This window comes from Rhagoletis zephyria, unplaced genomic scaffold, assembly GCF_001687245.7.
Source record: "Rhagoletis zephyria isolate East Lansing unplaced genomic scaffold, Rhagoletis_zephyria_1.1 Rzeph_scaffold_00646, whole genome shotgun sequence".
NCBI lineage: Eukaryota > Metazoa > Arthropoda > Insecta > Diptera > Tephritidae > Rhagoletis > Rhagoletis zephyria.
The window spans coordinates 51,336-76,164 of record NW_016157730.1 but is presented as its reverse complement, the minus strand read 5'-3'; the positions used below and the strand labels follow the sequence as shown (position 1 = coordinate 76,164).

The 24,829-nt window shown below is 38.8% G+C and overlaps 1 protein-coding gene across 1 annotated transcript; it reads left to right on the top strand.

Annotated features, from left to right (window-relative positions):
• Positions 1 to 9,225: 9,225 nt before the first annotated feature.
• Positions 9,226 to 10,500, top strand: LOC108360867 (uncharacterized). Its single transcript, XM_017613315.1, has one exon. The coding sequence runs from the start codon at positions 9,226 to 9,228 to the stop codon at positions 10,498 to 10,500; it is 1,275 nt and encodes a 424-aa protein (XP_017468804.1).
• Positions 10,501 to 24,829: the final 14,329 nt, after the last annotated feature.

Sequence of the window (24,829 nt, the reverse complement as noted above, 5' to 3'; positions counted from 1 at the left end):
AATTTTTCTATAAAGCATGCCATTTTGTTAAATTATTCTTTACCTTATGTGTGCACACGTTGCCACAAGCGAAAATGGAGAAAATTGCAGTAAAAAGCCACCACCAAATTGTAAGCAACGAACAAATGTAAACAAACGGCTAATGTCAAAATCGCCCTACTTTTTTCATAAATGCGATTATAACGGGTTACTCTTTCTCTCGCGTGATCTTGTATTTTTGGTTCATGAGTTTGCTTAAAGCGGCTCGCCCACTTTTTTGTTTGGAGATCATCAAGCAGCGATCGTCAGCCACCACCTTGTGTTACATTCTGCCAGGGCAATTTATTGCGGTGTCACATTATATTTACACTTATAAAAAAAACCCTTCACATAATTACACGCGTCGCACAGTGTTTCGACTACATATATGGAGGCAGATGGAAATAATAGTACACCTGCACCGATTTCACTGAAACTTGACATGTGCTCTAGTTTTACTTAGAAATAGAGAATTATGAAATTTTGTAAAGATGGAATAATTGCCACGCCCTCTACTCTTGTGGGCGGAAACATTAAATCTCATCCGATTTCGATGAAATTTAGTTTGTAGTCTTTATTTTATTAGAAAAACCTAAATATAAAATATGGGGAAGATTGGATTACTATAACGTTCAAAGCTCACAAAAAATGTGGGCCCAGTCATTAAATGTGATGGAATTTTGGGTAATTTTTGTTTCCTGCTTTCCACTCTCAGAAAACAAAGGTTATACAATAAAATGACTTAGGTGTCAATACTAGCTTTTTCCCAATATCAGGTGGGATTTTTTCATTGTTTGAAAAATTCTTTTCGCTAAATTATGCAAAAAGAAGCTGAAAATCAAAAATTAAGAAAATCAAAAATTACATATATTTGCAAAGTCGCGCGCAAAGATCAAATTATATATTCGAAAACTACATAAAATTCTCTAAAATATTAGTCTAATTTCAAGACCTGACCTACCGGTCCGGTACTCACACTTTTTTTTACTAATAATCTTTAGCATCTACATTTCAAAGTAAATTTTTTGGTAAGAAAATAGGAAAATACCAAATAAATGATAAATACCTTCACCTGAATATTCCACGACATTTAGATAATTAATTACAATTGAAAAAGAAACACTTTCTGTAATGGGTTCAGCACCAAATGCAACTAAACTGATTAGTCCGCGCCCATTCCCGTATTTTTTTTGGAAATGTATCGTTCGTGAAGAAGGGGGGTGAGTAAATAATGTAAAATTTGGTACTTATGACTTTTACTATTCCCTCTCTAAGTCAAACCGGTTTTTTTACCAACTGTCACCATGACTTTTTTCTACCTGCCTCCATATAGTCGAAACACTGTGCGTCGCCCTTATGCCCGAAGCATGAATATGCAAATTTATCAGTTTTGAGTTAGTTGGTTGACTTGATTAACCTTTGGATGTTCGATGTTATACCAAACCCAGAATACCATGCGTACACGGAAACCAGATATTTTACAATTTCGATTGCATGAATGTAGAGTTAAGTCTCGAAAAAAAAACACTTCCAAACTTAATTTCCCAAAATTTTCATTTTTACACATTCATGTTTCTGGCATACGGGCGACGCACAGTGTGAGATTTGGCCCATCTAGCTGCTTTTAATTCTATAATGCGAAAACTATTGACGATAGATTAATGAAATTTTGCACAACGTACGGTATAAAATAGGCGAAGCTTTTTACAAAAGTTGGTAATTTAGAGGTACTGTCACGCCAACCTATTATATAAATGTAATTTGTATAACAAATAGAGGGAGCTTCGGTGGGGCCACTCCGACTTATTCGGTTTAAGGGCTCACTGAAGTCTGCAGAGTCTGTTCACCAGTAAGTGCGGCTGCAAGCGGGTGTCTGTCTGAAGCAAGCGGCTCGCTATATAAACGTGTATTTGGTTGCGAAACTACCCCCGTCCCAGCAATGGGTTGTGCGCTGGGTTTGGGACCCGCCACGTAAAAACCCCTTCCAGTGAAGAAGCGAAGTAAAGCCTCGGATGAAACCGAGAAACCAAATCGATCAGCAATGCAAGGAAAGCTTAACGTCGCAAAGCTGCAATCACAACACACACCTGCTCTCGGAGAGCACTCTTCAACAAACCGACATATGCGAACAGTGGAACCACATCTTCCGCTCATTAAGTTCCGCCGCCGAGGAAGTAGTCAGATTCCAGCGAGCCCGAAAGAACAATTTGTACGATAAGGAGTGTCAGGAAGCTGCAGGGAAAAAAGATGCCGCCTACAGGGCCACGCTGCGATCGGACGCAGCTCGCGCTATGTGGGACCGCTATAGGGATCTGAAGAGGGAAGCGAGACGTATTTGCCGCAATAAGAAAAGAGACAGGCCGAAATACGTGAGTGCGAAAAGTTTGAAATGCTGGCCGACAGAAAGAATGCCAGAAAATTTTACCGGAGAGTTAGGCGACTTACCGAAGGTCCCAAGACTAGGGCGCACTCCTGTAAGAACAACAATGGCAACCTAGTTACCGTATTGTGTGAAAGGCTGAAGCACATCGTCAATGAACTGATTAGGCCTTAACAGTATAGCTTTAGATTTGACAAATCCACAGACCTTAATCTTGGAAAATACCCGCGAGAAAAGGATCGGCACTCACCACCTATTTGTCGACTTTAAAGCCGCTATCGACAGCTCTAAAAGGAGTTGCCTATACGCCGCTATCTCTGAATTTGGCATCCCCGACAAACTGATATGGCTGTTTAAAACGACGTACCACCAGCTCCGTCAGAATTGGGAAAGACCTCTCCAAGCCGTTTGCCACCAAACGGGGCTTCATGTGACTTCTTTAATCTGATGTTGGAGTTGCAGAACTGAACCTCTCAGGAACAATTTACTACAAGAGCGTGCAATTGCTGGCTTATGCCGATTACATCGATATCATCGGTAACAAAAACCGCGAAGTTTGTTCTGCCTTTTCCAGGTTGGATAAGGAAGTAAAGCCAATGGGTTTGTTGGTAAAGGAGGACAAGACGAAGTATCTCGTGTCATCAAAAAAACAGTCAGCACATTCGCGTCTTGGTACCTACGTAGAGAATTTCGTTTACTCGGGAACCAGCATTAACACCGAGAATAATGTCAGCATGGAAATTCAAAACAGAATCACTCGTGCCAACAAGTGTTACTTTGGATGGAGTAGGCAATTCAAGAGTAAAGTCCTCTCTCGACGTACGTAAACCACACTCTATAAGTCACTCATCCTGCCCGTGCTGGTATATGGCGCAGAGACATGGGCAATGACAACATCCGATGAGGAGGCTCTTGAAGTATTCGAGAGAAAGATTTTGCGGACGATTTCCGGGCCTTTACGCGTTGGCGACGGCGAGTACCGCAGACGATGGAGCGATGAGCTTAATTAGCTTTACAACGAAATGCACATAGTGCAGCGCATCAAAATACAGCGGCTCCGTGGGCTTGGCTATGTCGTTCGAATGGACACCGACGCTCCAGTACTGAAAGTATTCAACTCTGAACCCGCTAGCGGTAGCAGAGAAAGATGGAGTTTGCGGGTGTAATGAAATTAAAACATTGCTAAAATTAAATTTAAGTTAACATCGTTTTTCTTTAACATGAAATGCTTATTCCTAGTTTACTAAATTCATATTCGTTAAAAAGGATATATCTAAAAATATAAGACCAAAATGGTATTTTAACCATTTAATAAAACACAAAACACCAACAACTTTAACATTGAAATTCAGTTTCAAATACACAAGTTTAAATATTATTTCGCTTGGTAATGTTCCACATCAAATTCCGTCGCGCCATACACTTTGTTTTAAATTTTCTAGTTGTTACTGTTTCGTCTTTATCAGGCATTTCCAAAAACATTTTTACCTTGTTTTGAAATTTAGCGATATAAAATTATTTAATTAATATTTTCTAGAATATGGAAAGAATGCACTGTGCGACGCACGGGAAACTAATTCGGTTCTTTAATGTTTTTGCTTTATCTGGGATTCTGCGGCAGCTGCTTCAAGGAGGAAATGTTACAAGACTTCTTCTCACGAGATCGCTGTCAAAAGGTGTATTTTTTATACCATGTCAAAATATTGCCACTACGGCAAAAAGTGTGGTTTATTGTGCCGATCTTTAAACTCCTCGGTGTTCCTTCTTATGAAACCAATCATCGCAAACGATGTGCTTAGAGAAGAAGAGTTTCGAGTCAAAGTTAGGGACAAAACGATACTAGTAAATACAAGTACATACTCGATACTTTTCATCCGATAGCAAGTAACTTTGGTATCGATACTTTTGAGCCGAGTACGCAGTAGGTATCGCAAGAAAGTACTTGTATCGAAAGCCGACTCAGTGACAATTTTATTAGCGGACTTTTATTTTTTAATCTAATTATTATTGTGAATAGCTAGTGAAACATGTTTTAAAACTTAAAGTTTTTCCATTCGCCTAAAATCACAAATGATAGTCACATAAGTTATTTTGGCGAAAATTCATAGATATGTGAGAGCATACTTTTATACAAACAATTCTTATACATGTAGGTATAAATATCGATATAAGTGGGTATCGATACTTTTAGCCCGATACTTAGTAGGTATCGACACTTTCGTTCGATGCTACTTCCAAGTATAGGTATCGATACTTCCATGGTATCGTTTTAGCCCTAGTCAAAGTAAACACTCAAATCTTTCATCTCAAACCGTTTCTCAAAAGGATGAACTATTTCATTTTTTACTAAAGCTAAATGAGTACACGTTGACCTACCAGGATAAAATCCTGTTGTCAATCTACAATAGATAGCACTGCTTAAAGGATCAAATTACTTTTTATGGAGTATGAAATCAAATAGTTTAGCCATGGCGCTCTGCTTCACAACCCGGTTGGAATATAGGGACTATGAAACATATTTTCCAAGGCTCAAGAAAAGAGCCACCTTGTAAGCATTTCCGAAAAAGCAGTGCAATAGGGAATGATAGAGAGTGAACTTCTTTCTCAGAAAAATAAAGTACACCCGATCCTCTCCAATATTACGATTTCTCTGCTTTTTATATGCTTTATTTTTTTAATTGCTAAAGTGGCAAAGCTTTGAAATAAACCACGGATGTTTTCTATTTATTATGATTTGCCTAGATGGAACATAAAAGGAGATGGCTTGTAAAAACCATTGACGAAAAATATCGCAATGATCCTCCACTCTACCTAAAGCCTCCAAAATCGACCAATCGATGTCCTTGATTGAAGAAACTTGATAAAATTTTAAAAATTAAACTCAACTGGAACTTCCTCAGAAATAATTATTTTAGTGCCAATCTGTCGTAAATTAACATCACAATTTACAGGATTTTCAGAAATGAACTCAAGGTAATCCCTTTGATCTTAATAACAGGTATTATTAACTTGTTTTCACATTGATATTTTTTGATATTATTAATTTTGAGCTACATATGCTTTGGGTTTTTTGTTTTAGAAATTCCATCCAAAACTTGTTGAAAAGATTGCTTTTTACTTGTAGCAATTTGATTTTGTATAAATTTTTGTTCTTTCATTGATAATCGCATATGTATTTTCTAAAGATCTGTATTTTTCATACCTCTTGCTCGCATTATTCCTTAATTTGTACAATCTTTTAATATATACATTCCACCAAAGCTTGGGAATATATTTATTTTTATCATTGCAAAATATTGTATAATAATCGGTTTATTTATGTCGAATTTTATAATAATTGGTATATGTGATCTTAATGGGTAATGTTAACCATTCAATAGAATTTGATGATAAATTAGTAAACGTAACATCCAGAGCCGAAAACAATTACCCACTGAAAAAGTTGGTGATTTGTTGTTGAGACATAAAAATTGATAATCATTTGCAATGTTTTCCAAAATGCGGCCTTTAGCATAATACAGGCATGGGCAGCGTTGGCCGAACTCCATAAGCAAGTGCAAAACTTTACCATTATTATCCCACGCTGCATTTCTAGCATTCAAATCACCACCAATTAAAGTAGTGTTGGCAAATCTATTCGATTTAATAGTTAAATTATCGTTTGCGTTTGATACTACCCTAAACTCTGTAAAATTTGGCCCTTCTGGCAACACTGCTCCTGCTGGAAAAAATCGAAATGTGTCATATCTATATGTTTGTAATCGCGAATTTTTGTGTTCACTGATTTGAGTGTTCTTGCCATTTTAAATTCAACCAGAAAGGAGACAAGGGATCAAAACGAATGTAAGAATATTTTTGTATTTCATTGAACCTTAAGACTTATATTTAATTTTTAGAAAATAAAAACTGTGCAAACTGCGCTGTGCTGTGTCACCAAAGTTTACTCGTGTAAAAATTGAATTGGCCATAGAGCATCAAGAAAATCCGGTTAACAGAAGTCCGGCCAACGAGAAGCTCGAGAAAGCCGGTTTACAGTGGACCGGCATCAAAAGTACCAGAACGCTGATCGACTTACCCAACGAATGTAGCAGAGTTGCGGAGGTGAGGTCCTGGAAAGTGATTGGGGTAAGTTCGGTGGTGTTTTGTGTCATTTATTGGTTAGCTTAGGGTGCAAAAAGGGTATTGTGTGAGCCGTGCCGTAGAAAATTATGGGTCTTCGCATAACGGCATAAACGCGTGTCAGATATCTGTGTTGACGGCCATCTTAAAAAATGGTATTGACTCGTGCAGCATCCAATATGCAAGACGAAGACAACAATAGCAACGACGAGTTTAATACTACCGTCCGCGAACAGGGTGCAACCACGCACCCACAACAGCCATTGGCGCTTGAAACGCAGATAAACGCGATGGCAAAACAGTTGCAAGAACTTCAAAATGCCATAGCGAAACAACACGGTAACGAAGCTGGCCTTTGGGGTCGACGTACAAATTTCCAGCTCTCTACCTGGGAGTAGAAAATTCAGCATAAAAAACATCAAAGTAGTAGACGACTTACAACTTCCCAAGCAAACACTAGATATTTCCGAGCTGCAATGGAAATATAGGTATACAAAGCGTCTGCCAATTTCAGACTATAGTTCGGCGACTCCTCAGCTATTAATCGGACTTGATAACGCACATCTGGGCGTAGCAAAGAGAACGGCCGCGGACGGACGGCGAGGCCCGGCAGTTATTCTTACGAAGCTTGGCTGGCTCGTGTACGGCTCTGAAAGCGAACGGAAAATCTCCGAATCTGAAAGTCAGCACTAATTTTTTGTACAAGCTCAAAGCGAAGAAAGGCTTGAAAACCTAGTCAGGAACCATATTGTAGATGACGATTTATATGTTAATTCCACAGGGAAGTACGTAGATAGTGCTGCAGTAGCAAGGGCGAAAGAACTACTTGAAAAAACAACAATACGTAATGGGAGCCGTTTTGAAACAGGTCTCTTGTGGAATAGCGACCACATACTCCTACCTGATAGTAGAAAGATGGCAGAGAGACGGCTGTTGGCATTAGAGAAAAAATTCGATCGGGATGAAGATTTCCGAAAACAATACGTAGAGATCATGGCGGATTACGAGAAAAAGGGCTACGCAAGGCGTCTGAGTGACAAGGAGGCTCATAAAAGGGGAATTCGTATATGGTATCTGCCACATTTTGCAGTTCGCAATGCAAATAAGCCAGATAAGCTGCGGTTAGTGTTCGACGCTGCCGCTCAAGTTGAAGGTGTCTCCTTAAATTCTGTTTTGCTCAATGGACCAGACTTTCGTCAACCTCTAACCACGATCTTGATGAAATTTCGGCAGAAGGCGATTGGCGTGTGTGGGGACACTGTGAAAATGTTCCACCAAGTGAAAATACGGCGCGAAGATGGAAACGCACAACGCTTCTTATGGAGACGGAACGCTAACGAACAGATTCCTGTATACAAGGTGTCAGTCATGACGTTTGGTGCCACATGTTCCCCATGCTCAGCACAATTAGTCAAAAATAGGAATGCGGAAGAATTCCAAGCAGTCTTTCCCAATGCGACAAACGCCATACTGAATAACCATTACGATGACGACTTCGTGCACTGTTTCAGTACGCAGGAAGAGGCGGTACGACCATACGAATGAAGTTCGATGGGTTCACAAACAAGGTGGTTTCGAATTGAAGAGGTTCGTTTCAAATGTGAAAAAGGTCAGTGAGCAACTGAACGGCGGCGCAGCTACAACCTCAAACTTTAATCTCGACAAAGATGATTTTCAAAAGGTCCTGGGCATGTATTGCGACACTGCAAAGGACAAGGTTGATAAGCTAGTACTGCAAGGGAACAGAAGACCTACCAAACGGGAGGTATTGAGTATAGCGATGTCGGTGTTTGATCCCTTCGGCTTGGCATCAGAATTTACAGTAGCAGCTAAGCTGGTATTGCAAGCTGTGTGGCGATAAAGGGTTGAATGGGATGAGAACATTCCGGATGATGCATACCAAATGTGGCTTAAATGGCTTATAATGTTGAAGCAAATTAAAGACCTTAATATGCCGAGATGTTACGATAAGCACTTCCTTCAAATCTCAGTTGAGCTACATATTTTCAGATGCAAGCGAAGCGGCGTATGCAGCGGTAGCGTACTGGCGAGTCAGCGGAGAGGAAGGAGCAATACGCCTGGTGTTTGTAATGGGAAAAGCAAAGTGTGCCCTTTTAAAACTCACAACGATTCCACGCCTGGAGCTGCAGTCCGCGGTTCTTGCAGTACGTCTTCGTGCTATGATGCTAAAAAACCACGACACAGCGCCGAATAAAACCTTCATGTGGAGCGTTTCAAAAACAACTCTTGAGTGGATAAAGTCTGATCACCGTCGCTACAAGCCGTATATAGCACACCATGTAAATGCAATTTTAGAAAACAGCGGAGTACATGAGTGAAGATGGGTGCCAAGCTCATGTAACCCAGCCGACTTTGGCACGCGCATTCGGGACGAAAAACGAAATTCATTCTGGGCGAGCGGACCTGACTTCCTGCTAAAAGACGAGACGCATTGGCGACCAGCTGATTCCCATACAGAAACTGAAGACGAACTTCGAGCGAAATTCGTTTTATATACTCATGCAGAATATAACTTCTGGGAAAGGTTCTCGTGTTTCACTCGCCTTACGAGAGTCGATAACAGTCAGCGCGTTCCACGGGACAAGAGGTGTGAACCACTAACCCCAAATGAGTTAGAAAACGCGGAACTTGCGATTTGTCGAGCTGCACAGAAGGCTGCCTATCCCGAGGAGTACAAAAGTTTAAGCATGAAGAAGCGATTAGAACGCAGTAGTAAACTATTGACGCTTTCCCCCTATATGGATGATGCGGGTGTAATTCGTGTAAAGGGACGAATCGACAGCGCGGACACAATTCCAGTAAGCACTAGAAGGCCCGTTATTTTGCCTCGAGCACACCACGTCACAGATCTGATTGTTAGCCTTTATCATCGCCGGTGGAAACACCAAAACGAAGGAACAATAATAGCCGGAATACGCCGAAAATTTTGGATACCGCACATGCGAGTAGCAGAGCGACGTGCTGCGAGAGAATGCCAGGAATGCAAAATTGATAGAGCTCAACCCGAAACCCCGCTTATGGGTCCGTTGCCGCAGGATATGTTGACGCCATTTGTGAGGCCATTTGCCTATGTAGGCCTAGATTACATGGGGCCCTTTTTCGTCACCATAGGACGGCGCAAGGAGAAGCGTTGGATTGCGCTCTTTACCTGTTTAACGACTCGCGCAGTACATATGGAAGTTGCTAGAGATCTTAGCATGGACTCTTGCCTGCTATGTATACGAAACTTTACGAGTAGACGAGGAATCCCTGTTCGCATACGTTCCGACAAAGCTACGAGCTTTATCGGAGAGGACAACGAACTTCAAAGACAACTCGCTGATTTTGACTCCGGAAAAATTGCTGACACTTTGGCGAACAAACGCATAGAATCGGTATTCAACACTCCGTTAAACCCTCACGCTGGAGGATGTTGGGAGCGTTTAGTGCGCAGCGTAAAACGAGCCATGGGGCATGCGCTCTATAACGAAAACCTACAAGAGCACTGCCTTTATAGCCTGATGTGTGAAGCGGAGAATATGGTTAACTCGCGGCCGCTAACCCATATACCAATAGACACCCCCACCGACGAACCCATAACCCCGAATCACTTTCTTTTAGGTACAGCTAACACCGAGCAGACGCCTCATCCACGGGAAGAGGAGCACCGTGCTTCTAGAACGCAATGGAGGAAGGTACAACAAGCGCAGCACCGTTTATGGAAGAAATGGATTTCCGAGTATCTCCCGGATCTGTGCCGTCGGACCAAATGGTATCAGCCTGTACAACCGTTGCGTGTTGGAGACGTCGTGCTAGTTGTGGATAGCAACATACATAGTTCTCGATGGCCGCTGGGCTTAGTCACTCAAGTGTTTCCTGGTAAGGACCTACAGGTCCGAAGTGCAGAGGTTCAAACCCGGGCGGGGATATTTAAACGGCCCGCTTGTTTGTTGGCGAAATTGGACGTTGGTGAATCTGTCTAGATTCACGGAGGCCGGGATGTTGGCAAATCTATTCGATTTAATAGTTAAATTATCGTTTGCGTTTGATACTACCCTAAACCCTGTAAAATTTGGCCCTTCTGGCAACACTCCTCCTGCTGGAAAAAATCGAAATGTGTCATATCTATATGTTTGTAATCACTAATTTTTGTGTTCACTGATTTTTGTGTTCTTGCCATTTTAAATTCAACCAGCAAGGAGATAAGGGATCAAAACGAATGTAAGAATATTTTTGTATTTCATTGAACCTTAAGACTTATATTTCATTTTTAGAAAATAAAAACTGTGCAAACTGCGCTGGGCTGTGTCACCAAAGTTTCCTCGTGTAAAAACTGAAAGTACGCCCGTTTTTATTTCTTGACTCCCTCTATGCTGGAACAAGTAGCATAACCTGAATTTTGAACAGTCAGAAAAATCTTTTCAATTCCAGATATACAAATTTTAACATTCAAACTCGGCTCACAATAAATGCTTATAATGTTAATATTAGTATTTAAACACGTATCAATTTTGATCACTTTAAAATTGATATTTTTAGCTAAATAAATGCCTGATCAACCATTGCCGTCAGCTCTGAGTGCATCCACAAAGTAAACAATTACATTACACATGTATTTTAACAAGAAAATAACGAAAATATAATACATATTTATGGATAAAATTAGTTTTAATCAAGCAGTTAGATACAGAAAGTTTGTTATTTTGATTCCACAACTCGTGCAACCTATAGCCATTTGGCGGCTTTAATGAATTTCGGTACGTCATACAGAGAGAGGCAGATTCACTCTAAAACATTCTGCAGGAATGGCTTGCTGGACACTCGCACAGGAAGTGTTCGACTGTCAGAGTCATCGTAACTACTACACCAAAGGATCAGTGCCTTTTGCACACTGCAGTAAGTTAATAGGTATCTTCTTTGCTCATTCCTAAGCGAGCTTTGGTCTAAGTGGGTCATAGGATACCCAGAACTGCCGGGTAATCCTGTACGATCCTACATGGTTCCCCTTCTGCTTGGCCTTCGAGTGATAAATTTCGGTAATTGTTGCTTTTATCTCCCATGTCCACCGCGTGGGACACATTCAGTGCGGAGCCGCACCTTGCAAGTTCGTCCGCTGCCACGATTAGGCTAATTTCGTATTGATCAGATATATGGGCCAACTCTCTCCTACAGCCTTCCACTAGTTGAGATCTAACAGAGGTAGTAGAGAGTACCTCAATGGCCGCTTGGCTATCCGAGAAATTATTCAGGTGAATATTTAACAAACAATTAAAAAAGTCTGAATTCGGGTGGAGCCAAACATTAAATACCCGGCGCAAGTATTAAATATAGTTTTTAACTTTTCTGAAAACAACCGTTACATGGTAAGAAGAGTGGTTTTACCCCTATTTCTAACAATTTTGAGAGTATGGTCAGTTATACTTAATGAGATAAACTTATATGGTTCGATGTGGGCGGTATCACGCCCACTTTCCGAAATTCTATAATAATGTTACTTATTTATATTTCGAAATATCGAAGTTTCAAGAATTTCTAAAATTTACCGTTATATGAAAATTGGGAGTAATTTTAGTCCGATTTCAATAATTTTTTAACGTTTTGCTTTTATGTGCTAAGCGAAATAACTGTACCCAGTTTGGTACAAATTGATCGAACGATTACCGAGATATACATACCTGGTCATAAGTGAGTGGTGCTACGCCCATTTTCCAAAATTTTATTATAAACGTATTTTTTGTTAAAGCGTTATTGCAAACATCAATTTTGAATAAATTGGCTTTAGTATTTACTGATTTATCGAAGATTTCGTATTTCTCTAAATTGCCGTTATATGGGATGTGGGCGTGGTCATTGTCCGATTTTATCAGTTTCAGCCATTTGGTATGTTGTGCCAAGGCCAACAACTGTGCCAAGTTTGGAAGAAATTGGTACAGCCATAAGTGGGCGTAGCTACGCCCATTTTTTAAAAAATTGTAATATTCTTATTTTAAGTCTAAAAATCATTGTAAATATCAATTTTCAGTGAATAAGCTTCAGTAGTTACTAAAATATCGCAGTTTTCGTATTTCAGAAAACTACCATTATATGGGATGTGGGCGTGGTTACGGTTCGATTTCGCCCATTTTTAATACCAACCTACCTTGGGTAAAAGCTTATCTACGTACCAAATTTCGTTGAGATATCTCAATTCTTGCTCGAGTTATCGTGTACACGGATGGACGGACAGACGGACGGACAGNCCGAAATTCTATAATAATGTTACTTATTTATATTTCGAAATATCGAAGTTTCAAGAATTTCTAAAATTTACCGTTATATGAAAATTGGGAGTAATTTTAGTCCGATTTCAATAATTTTTTAACGTTTTGCTTTTATGTGCTAAGCGAAATAACTGTACCCAGTTTGGTACAAATTGATCGAACGATTACCGAGATATACATACCTGGTCATAAGTGAGTGGTGCTACGCCCATTTTCCAAAATTTTATTATAAACGTATTTTTTGTTAAAGCGTTATTGCAAACATCAATTTTGAATAAATTGGCTTTAGTATTTACTGATTTATCGAAGATTTCGTATTTCTCTAAATTGCCGTTATATGGGATGTGGGCGTGGTCATTGTCCGATTTTATCAGTTTCAGCCATTTGGTATGTTGTGCCAAGGCCAACAACTGTGCCAAGTTTGGAAGAAATTGGTACAGCCATAAGTGGGCGTAGCTACGCCCATTTTTTAAAAAATTGTAATATTCTTATTTTAAGTCTAAAAATCATTGTAAATATCAATTTTCAGTGAATAAGCTTCAGTAGTTACTAAAATATCGCAGTTTTCGTATTTCAGAAAACTACCATTATATGGGATGTGGGCGTGGTTACGGTTCGATTTCGCCCATTTTTAATACCAACCTACCTTGGGTAAAAGCTTATCTACGTACCAAATTTCGTTGAGATATCTCAATTCTTGCTCGAGTTATCGTGTACACGGATGGACGGACAGACGGACGGACAGACAGACATGGCTTAATCGACTTCTCATTTGATTCTGATCATTTATGTATACATTTGTCTATATCTATCTCGATTCTTTTTGGCTGTTACAAACAACCGTTATGTGAACAAAGTTATAATATCCTTGTGCACGAGTGCGCTCGGGTATAAAAATTATATGGATTTTTTTTTTTTTGCAAGAGATTTCGCACTAAATTTAAAAGGTTGTAAATCAAAAAAAAAAAAACAAAAATATGCAAAAACCACATGCATTTAATAATAATAATAATAATAATAATAATAACAGATTGGCGCTTACACATATGTTAGTGATTCGCCGAGCTTTTCCTCCGATTTGTGGCGTGCGCCTTGATGTTGTCACACAAAGAGGAGGCACCTACAGTTTTACGCCGACTCCGAACGGCGACTGTATTTTAATGAGAAGCTGTTTTCATGGCAGAAACACACTCGAGGGTTGCCATTGCCTGCCGAGGGGCGACCGCTGTTAAGAAAAAACCTTTTTTCTACATTTTTTTGCGATGTTGCTTTGACCAGGGCCATTTATTGTAAAATAAATTTGAGTATGCGCATAAAAAAATGCTTGCGCACTTTCATTTGACCACTCAGTGATTTCTTATTTATCAATCGATTTTCTTCATTGGTAGCTCCGTTTTGTTTGTTAAGAAACAGGCTTTCATTCGGTTTATGGGGAATTTCATTACCTTTCGTTTGCCGTGTTTTGTGTTACGATTATTTAATTAGTTCGGAAGATACACGTGATTAAGTGGAACCACTTTTTGTTTTAAGATGAATAAAGGTAAATCGCAAATATCTCGAAAACGTATCCATAAAAAAATTACTCGATTTTCGGAATCACTGAGCACAGGAATTGGATAGTGGCGTCTGGAGAACAAAAACAAAACCAAAACTTGTGATCCAGTGTAATTGATATGAACTTCATTTACCGGTTACAAAAATATTTTGTTACCAGCGCAGAATAGACCTGTTAGGATTTCATTATTTTTTACAAGTTTTCTTTTATTTTAAGACAGGAGAGAGGATGGCATTCTGATCTTAGGGTTATTTAGGATATTCCTACCTGCCTTATTAGGAAACACGTCGAAAAAAGGACAATTCGAACAAATTTTGAGCGGAGATATGATTCACTTTCCCAACACTAATACAGCCATGGCGGTTTATTTATTGTCGGTATCACTTTATATTGCGAATAAATACAGTGCTATCTGGGTCGAGTGATCTAATTAATGCAAGACCAGTTCATAGAAAACAGATTGTTCACTATATCCAGATTGAGCCTTTTGTTCTTTAAAATCAAGTTGGTTGCGCAGTGCGTCTTTTAGTTAAATTTTTAAGAACTCTGAAGTGTCGTCTTTTCCCACAGGTAATGCCAACACATGTTTCCTGTTGTTGTTGTATCGTTGCCGTCAAGCTCTATAGCGGTAGACCCAGGAAGCGTGAAGCCTCGATGGGGTCTGACCTTAGCAGGGTGAGGTTCAGTGGGCATTTCTGCATTTATTCTGTTCAGGTATGAGTTCAACCTGCTGCAGTAGCTCGATCGAAGTTGGGCTATGTGGTTCGAGTCTCCCGAGGCAGACGAAGCTCTGTCTCGTCAACGTCAGGTGGTTGCGTGCCCAGAACGGCATTCACAGGTCGAGAGTCTATATAACTGGTTCTCTTTGAATTTCGTTCAAGGCCTGTCGGTAAGTTGTTGGGTTCAGAGTAGTTTTATGAACCCCGGACTTCGTCCGTCAGTTCATATAGATGCCTTCTGACGTGCCGTGGCGAGGGTTCTTCCGCAAGCAGATGTCTGTTTGGGTGCTAACACGATGACACCCTACTAGGAATTGCTTGCAGAGCATTGTGTTATGCTCCTTAATTGGGAGCATATGTGCCTCGTCGCGCAGGTGATGTTGCGGTAAAATCAGAAGGAATCCTGTCGCTGTCTCAGTGCCGTGTTTTGGAAGGTCTGCAGCTTCATCCACAGCGCCCTACTACATAGTCCCCGGTAACCACACAGGCGCTGCATAGTTCAGAACCGGCCGACCAATTGCCTTGTATGTTGCCAACAACGTTTCTTTGTCTTTGCCCCAGGTGCTGCCGGCTAGCGACTTGAGGACTTTGTTGGGGCTTTGTACTTTATTGACAATTGCGGTTGTATGCGCCGAGAAGGAGAGCAGGCCTTCGAAGGTTACTCTGAGGACCTTCGGGTTATTCAACGTCGGAATTGGTTCGTCATCGACGAGAATACCCAGTAGCAGTCTTACCTCCTTCGTCCAAGTGGTGAAAACCGTTGCTGAGGATTTTGTAGGGGAGAGGGTTAGGCTCCGTGCAGTGACGAAGCGAGAAAACTCGGCGAGATAACTATTATTGAGCAATCGTCAGCATAAGAGACAACCGCGACTACCTCTGGTGGTTGAGGGAGCTTAGAAATGTAAAAGTTGAACAGTAGTGGGGAAAGGACACCACTCTGTTGAAATTCCTGTTTTGTTTTCCTAGGTTTGCTCGATTTGTCTCTGTCTTGCTGTGCACTTTACGGAACCCATGTTGATGCTTCGCCGGGGTTCAGTAATTTGTGTAGTGCGGGAGCAGCAAGGCCTCAAGTGTCTTTGCAACCGGGGAAAGGAGAGCTATCGGGCGAGAAGACTCTCCTTTGTTGGACGGTTCCCCCGGTTTAAGCAGTGGAACCACTCTCCCCGTTTCCCAGATGTCTGGTATGATGAGAGTGGCCATAGACAGGTTGAGGATCTTGGTTAGATAGTGCACTCCCGCAGGACTAAAATTTTTGAGCATCAGCATGCGAATTCCGTCGGGTTAAATGGCTTTGGAGACTTTCGCCTTCCCGATGGCTATCCTTTCCTCGTCGCTGCGGAAAAAAAGAGGCGCACTTGGTATTGGCAGTTTGTGCAGCCTTCTGGTCACTCTACGTTTGGCTTTGTCCGCCGGAGGATGCAGTATGAACTGTCGGCTAAAGTAGCTCGGGCATCGCTCCGGGTCGGACGAAGCGTGGTCGCCAAAAGATATTTCAACTCTGTCGTTATGCTTCGTCGGATTAGACAACGACCTCACGGTTGACCAAAGCTTGCTCACACCAGAGGCGAAGTTACAGGTCTTCAGATGGTCTTCCCACTTCACTAGTTGCCGAATCTCCGAGTTGAGAACCCCTTATACGGGGATTTACGGGATCGGCCTGGCGAAGGGATTATCCTTTTGTTATTAAGTTTTTCGTTACAGTTTTGAATTTGGAAGGAAATGGTTTTAAATTTTGTTCACTCTACAAAGATTTAAAATTGTTCACTCTATAGAGTACTCAATGGAAAAATTTCCATGTTCACTCTTTCGAGGTGTTCGTAGCATCGGGTGTTCACTCCAGCCAGATACCACTGTATATCTAAATACACACGAGCATGTACGAGCAGAAAATAGGCAATAAAGTTCAGGCAGTATTAACAAGTAATTTCCTGGTTAACACGTCAGTTGTCCTACATCACCATCGCAAAGTGCTCCTCGTCTTGAAGGAAATACCTGCTTGTCCAGTTGTTGAGTATGGCCGTGACAACCGAAAATTTAGTGGCCAAATTACACGTTTTGATATGACCAAAGTGAGTATAGGCTTTTCAAAGGCTAATGCCTGGAAACAAATCAAAATTGCTGCCTACCACACTGACTGAGTTAGCATCGAGTGCTGCACGTGGCGTTGCCGGTAAGACTAGTGCATCGAGGTGACCAACCAAACCTGTCTGATTGGCTGGTTACATCATTGCCAATAAAATTGAAACCGCTGCAGACTCTTAGGCAGCCAAGCTTTTGTACACACTTGTGTACATACATATAAACAAACATATGTGGCTACAATAATAGAGTAATCGAATCTCTTCGGGCCATGAAGTTGCAGATTTTTAGAGCAGCTTAGTAACAACGGTTGTTGTGGTTTTTATTCACTATTTTTTGCTGCTTTTTGAAACCATAAAGTGTTTGGCTGCGAAATTGTATGGGCGAGTTGTAAATGGCACAAAAAGCTGCAAGTATAGCAGGTGTAAGTACGGGTACTGCAGCACATTCGATCGAGGTTATCAGGCATTGTACAAGCCAGCTGGACCTTCTTTCTTTTCTATAATTTTCATTTTGATATATTTAAACAATCAACTAAACACAAATTTACGGCGAGAAGTGAAAGTTCAGTTCACTTTCAAACTTATGTTACCTAAGCGCGTAAATATGAATCAGCGCATGTTTGATTTTTTTCCGGGACGACGTCTACGGGTTTAGGACAAGTGAAACAGGACGGGCTAATGTCCTGTAGAAATCTGCAAAGGTAGTACATATGTAATTTAGGGCGGGTCAATTTGTATGGGAGATTTTTTCGACTATGCGCGTATAGCACAGAAGGATTCTACGTGCAATTCTAAGAAAATTTGTCGAACAAACCATGGGTCTAAAATCAATTTGCAGTTTGCCCAATTGCGAAAATAGGTTTCTTAGCATTTTGCTGTAGTGTCGTAAATAAGTGCTCAAATTTTGTATAAAGACATGCTATAAGGGGTATTTTGGCATGAGAAATCCATTTCTGCGCCAATATTTTTCTTAAAACTTCCATCAGAGGGCGAAATACTTAGTGAAAATTTTAACATTTTCTTCGAGTTTTGACAAACTCCAAATTGATTTAAGACCCACGGTTTCTTCGGCAAGTTTGCTTAGAATTAAACGTAGAATTCTATTATGCTAAGCGCGCATAGTAAAAAAAAAAATTGACTAAAATTTGCACCCACTGATGATTTACGTTAATTGGTAATATTTATTGATTTCTTACGAGAAGGTTTTGTGTTCTTCACAACTAAATGGGCCAGTAGCCCTGAAAGCTAGCTAATAAAACAATCTTACAACAAGTAGAAGCTTCGACTCATTAAAAATAACACAGGCCGACAAAATTTCATTAAATATTTCTAACCAAGAATAGGACTATACTTTTCCGAAGGTCTTGGACGTGCTGAATTCGAATCTGACCCTAGAATAGACCAATCACGTCAGGCTTTCGAGATATTCTAACCTAAAAGTACAAAAATCACGGTTTTTGGGCCCATTTGAGCTCCTGTAACACGATGAAAAATTTTTTTTTCAGAAAGATCATCTCGTTTTCTAAAAGTACCACTCCTCCCTCCCAAAATTAATTTTAAAGCTTTAAAAAATTTTTATTTTTCACCGAGAAGTCGTCTGTTGAATTTACTGAGTTTATCCAATACTCCTCATTTTCAGAATACCTACGAATTTACTATAGAAAAATATTGTTTCTCAAGAATTATATACCATTTCCAGGGAAAATTGTTTTTACCCATATAAAAATACATAGAAAATTTTGAGCGCTTTAAGAGCGCTAAATATTTTTGATTTCGAGATAAAAAACCGGGATATAGTTTTTTTAATATAGAACAATCCTAGGGAGTGAGAGCATTTCAATTTTGGCTTTACTTTTTTTGGATCATCCTAGGGAGTGAGATCATTTTGGCTGTACTTTTTTTGGATCATCCTAGTGCACATATGTACACACATAGGGATCTCAGAAACAGTGATTTCTAATGTAAAAAGTAATAACCCCATTTTTGTAAAAAAAATCAAAGGCTGCATTTCTTTATTCATTCTGAACGTTTGACATTTTTTTTTACTTATTCTTTATAACGTTCCTGACAATATTTAACCATGTATTTCAAACGCATTCTATTTATTCTGGCTGTGAGATAGGATAATCTGGAATGTAATCTACAACTTTCTTTCCATTTCTTCGACAACACTGTTATTGACAAAAGTGGATTTTGAAAACTATGCTATGAGAGATAGATGGCCATTAATAAAGTATTAATTAAATGAAGACAAATTTTTAATAAAATATTAGTTGCATTTATGTACATACATACTTGATATATGTATATTCAGTATAACCCCAGCTCGTATTGCATTCTTAGTAGCTTTTGAGAAGTTAATGATTTCTCGGAAAAATCGTGTTCTAAAAGGACGCACATACATATATGCATTTTTTTACTTATAAAAATGTAGTATGCAAATAAATGCAAATTGCAAAGATTGAAGCAGTCAATCAATGTAAATGTTTTTTTTTTTTAATTGGAAATTATGTTTATGACCATTTATCTCTAAATGTCTACTTAGAAGTCATTATTTTACTCACGTGTGTGCAAACGGCGTGAAGTTAAATAAAGGGTGTATAAGTATGATTGAAATAATTTTGCACAAACCGCATGATACACATACGTACTATGTATGTAAGTAAGTGTTGAAACAGCATATGTTTCATATCAAAAAATTCAGCAGCAATGACCAGGAAATCCACCGTGCTCCAAACAAAATCTTGAAATTTGTTAAAGTCGCGTTTTTAGTTAACTTTTCAGACAGCCAAGCGGTCGTCTTTTAACAATTTAACGATTTAACAAACTGCAACTTTTGCCTGCGGGAAATACGGTAGCACTGTGCTGGGTACCAGGCTATCGTATTGTTTTTGTGAGACCGAAACCATGTTTTGATCTGAGCTGATCTTGTTGGAGAAACAAAATTACTAAGTACGTAAACCCACAGAGCGCTTATCAGGTTCTTTCATGTGCGTCGAATCGATGTAACTGCATCTCCAGATCTTCCTTGAAGACAGTAGGTTTGTTCTACACGAGCTCGCGGGTGCCTAAAACAGCACAGAAAGCTCTTCTCAAGCTAGAAAAATGGGTAAAAGGAGCGAATACGTTCCACTTTTAGATCGTAAATGCCTTTTTCCTCGTGACAAGGTCAAATTGCCATAACAGCTATTGTCCGTTTACATCCAAAAGCAAAATTTATAAAACACAAAAATTTAAACTACAGTTTCAGAAAACGTACATATGTAGGTATTTGGTAATTTGATAAGCCATATAAGATAAATACACATAAAATCATTTTTTCTTTCTTTTAGATTCTCGCAAATGAAAGCTCGCCAAATATTTGATGTATTTTCCATATTTTGCAAATGAACTTGAGGATGTGAAATGAAAAAGTAGTGATTAAGCTAAATGGAAATTTCAATTGAATAAACTTTAACTGTTTTCCAAGCTTAACAAATCGCAAAAGCAAAAAAAAGTGAAGCAGCTGATTTTTGATTTCGGGCCAGAGTGTCCAGATTTGGCGACTTTTTTTTGGATATTTGCGCGTAAAAATTTAGGAAGTCGCCATTGGCGATTTTTCCCCTTCAAATAAATTTTTTCCAGTTATAAAAATTTACAAAACTTAGTTTTCCATGATAAGGAGGCTAATGAACTGTGTGCTAAACTTGACTTGAGAAGCATATTAAAAGACTGTCAAAAATGTTTAGTCACCCTAATCGAAGAACTTTTGGAACGATTACCTAGTCAATTAAATACTTTAAAAAAGCTTTGATTTTGTCACGAGAAAAGTGTGTGAATCACAAGGGCGCGAGTTTCAGGGACCTGCCAATTCACTATTTGACTTTGAAGGAAAGAAAAGCAGCGGAAACTGAATATTTAAATCTTTTAACTTTCCCATGGAATAACTTTTCTCAGAACCATTCCATGCGACTCTGAAGAATTTTGGATAATTGCTTACGGAGTGAAAACCGCAACAGGCAATAAAATGTTTGGAAATATGAGTAAATTAATATAATTATCCTTGCCGCACTCACATGCTTCAGTTGAGCGCGTTTTTTCCGTAATGAATTCAACAAAAACTAAGATTCGAAATAGGATGAGGTTGGAAAGCCTTAATTCAATAGTTCGAATACATATGTACATATGTATGTGTATATGCAATTTTGGCGTACAATTAATTTTACATAGAATTTTATAAATTATTTAATTACACAAAAGTGGATTCTTATGGATGAATTACTGCACCCATTATAATATCCACTGTATTGCATATATATGTTTGTACATATTTCCTATTCAATACACATCTAACAAGAATTAAACCACGTTTAATTAAGCATACAGAACTATTTACAGTGGGGCGGTATACCTAAATTGTTATCCTTGTCTATTAGACATATAAAATCTTTTATTTCCGCACCGCACAAAAACTAAATGTAGAGTAAATAGAAGCAGAAATATTTCATATCGAAAAATCAAACAAGGCCACAAAGATAAATCAAGGTCCACCTTCTTTGAGTTGATTTCATCTATAAGTTTTGGGCATTGAGAAGAAGAATATCGACATTCCTATAACTCAGAAACCCTGCTGCCCCTTTGTTGGTACCACTCACCCCTATAATAACGGGTGATTTTTTTGAGGTTAGGATTTTCATGCATTAGTATTTGACAGATCACGTGGGATTTCAGACATGGTGTCAAAGAGAAAGATGCTCAGTATGCTTTGACATTTCATCATGAATAGACTTACTAACGAGCAACGCTTGCAAATCATTGAATTTTATTACCAAAATCAGTGTTCGGTTCGCTTTACGTCCGATTTATGGTCTACATAATCGACCAAGTGAGCAAACAATTAATGCGATTGTGACCAAGTTTCGCACTCAGTTTACTTTATTGGACATTAAACCAACCACACGAATGCGTACAGTGCGTACAGAAGAGAATATTGCGTCTGTTTCTGAGAGTGTTGCTGAAGACCGTGAAATGTCGATTCGTCGCCGTTCGCAGCAATTGGGTTTGCGAAACACATTTCGAACCGAACACTGATTTTGGTAATAAAATTCAATGATTTGCAAGCGTTGCTCGTTAGTAAGTCTATTCATGATGAAATGTCAAAGCATACTGAGCATCTTTCTCTTTGACACCATGTCTGAAATCCCACGTGATCTGTCAAATACTAATGCATGAAAATCCTAACCTCAAAAAAATCACCCGTTACATAGCTCTCTTCTCCTGAGCGTGGTTATAAATATGAAGAGTGGTAAGAAATAAATCTAGTATAGGAGAACTTTCAAGGATGCTGTTGGACAAGTTCTCGTTTTTTGAGTTATGCAAAGCTTGTTGATCATAATACTATATATGATGAGTCGTAGATACTACTGACGTTTAAATCCATATGCGTATTTTTGGACATCAACCCGAACTTTTTAACCTCTTTTTGATAAATAACGTAAAAATTACATATCTAACTCGTCTTTAGGTTTTAAATTTTGTGGTACTATAGTCCGCAGAGCTCGAAAATAACTAACTATTAACCAATTTAAATGTTCGCATGAGAACACTTATCAAATGAGTAATACAACAGCGGTCGAATTGCCTTAAGTGCGAAGCGTAGAGTGTAATTGACGTCCGTAGCATGCACGTTAAACAGACGTTTAGAGTCTAAAATCCGTACACGGACAAAAATTGGTGTGTAAAACATTCGTACAAAATCCGTACGCACATATTTTGTTTGTACTTAGGTGAACACAGGAATCGTACTTTTAAATAACATCAAATAAAGCAACACATATTTCCACTAGTCATATTTGTTGATTGCTTCACAGACAACCCAATTATTTTTCTGACTAGAACTTTTTAACAGTGTATACAGTGTGCCAAGTAATGACATTTAATTTTTTTCATATCAATATTTGACAATTGCTTGAGTGTCTTAGTTAAAATTGTGAAATTTGTTGTCACTTTCTTTAACCTTTTTGCTAGTTTGAACTTAACATTTTTTTGAAATCGTGAACTGAAGAAAATATTAACAAACAAGGAATTTTTAGCAAAAAAAACCGACTTCAACTCTCATATAAAAAAAAAATATATATATATATCTCAAGATCCACTGATCAGATCTTAACCAGATTAGTATGAGACCACCTTTGAGACACTACCTTTCCGATGCAAAAAAAGAATTATCGAAATCGGTTGACGTGGTCCAAAGTTGTACGGTAACATACATAAAAATATTCCGACGAACTGATAACCTCCTCCTTTTTTGGAAGTCGGCTAAAAAAAAAAGAAATATAGAAAGCGAAAGGGCCAAGGATGCATTGTAACTTTAATATTAGCGTTTACCAAAAAAAAGTAATCGTTTCTGTTGAAACGATTCAGTTTTTAACCGACTTCCAAAAAAGGAGGAGGTTATCAGTTCGTCGGATTTTTTTTTTTTTTTTTTTTTTTTTTTTTTTTTTTTTTTTTTTTTTTTTTTTTTTTTTTTTTTTTTTTTTTTTTTTTTTTTTTTGACCACGTCAACCGATTTCGATAATAATTGCAGCGGAAAGGTAGTGTCTCAGAGGTGGTCCCACACTAATTTGGTTTATATCCGACCATTGAATCATGAAATATATAGATATGTATATATTTTTTTAAGTCGGTTTTTTTTTTGGTAAGAATTACTTCTTTATCGTTTAGGCAATTATCAAATTAATTCTATTTTGGTTTTTAACGAAAAGTGAGCTGGCAATGTTATACAACAGGAACTTCTCGTTGATTTACTTTGTTTCAATGTTAACGATGGGTGATTTATTTCGTTTCAACGTTAACGATTGAGTTCTGTTTCGTTAATTTAGCTCTGAAACGAAACGAAATTATTTTGATAAGTTATTTTTGCTCATCAACAAAAGGAAATCGATTCATATAGTTTGTTGAGAATCTCTGGCAAAAACTAATAACGCCGCATACGTGTTTTTTATGCAAGAGTGCGAAGTGCGGTGGCTCCGTGTTCATCGAACCGAACGACGAATATGTAAAAAATAGTCTGTTCCTTTGAACTTCGGACTAAAACCTGTGGAACTGTTAAACTACAATTTTACTCTCTCAAGTGAGAGTAAAAGGAGAACAGATGCAGAAGTGCACGGGAACGCAAAAAGCACTATTTTCTGTAAAAACGTCAGTCTGTATGTTTACATGTCATTTGTACAACACTGATTTGGCTGAAATATCACTAACTAATTATTAAAAACTATACATATTCAAATATTTCGTTGTTTACTTCCATATTTTTACAAATATAAGGTTCTTTGCTTACACTGCTTTCTGTTTTTGTTTGCACATGCAAATCAGCTGATCGTTTGACACTTTAAATTCTGACTAGGAACAGTTGCTCAGTTACTCTCTCAAAAGTGTTCCCACTTACAGGTTTTATGTCAATAGGAACGACTTCCTGTAAGTTCTGACTAAATCCTGTAAACCGGACTGCTATTAGAGCAGACTAAAAAAAATAATGTGCGCTAGCTTGCCACATGACTTTGCCACCAACAGCATGTATTTGTGAGAATCATTTTAAAACCTCGGACCTTTTTAGTATGAGCCTAAACCGTAAGCTATTGCATCCGGAATCAGTTCCGTCAAAGCAAATACCAGTGCCCAATTAAAAAGAAAATTGCGCGTCAAAACTTAACCGTTAG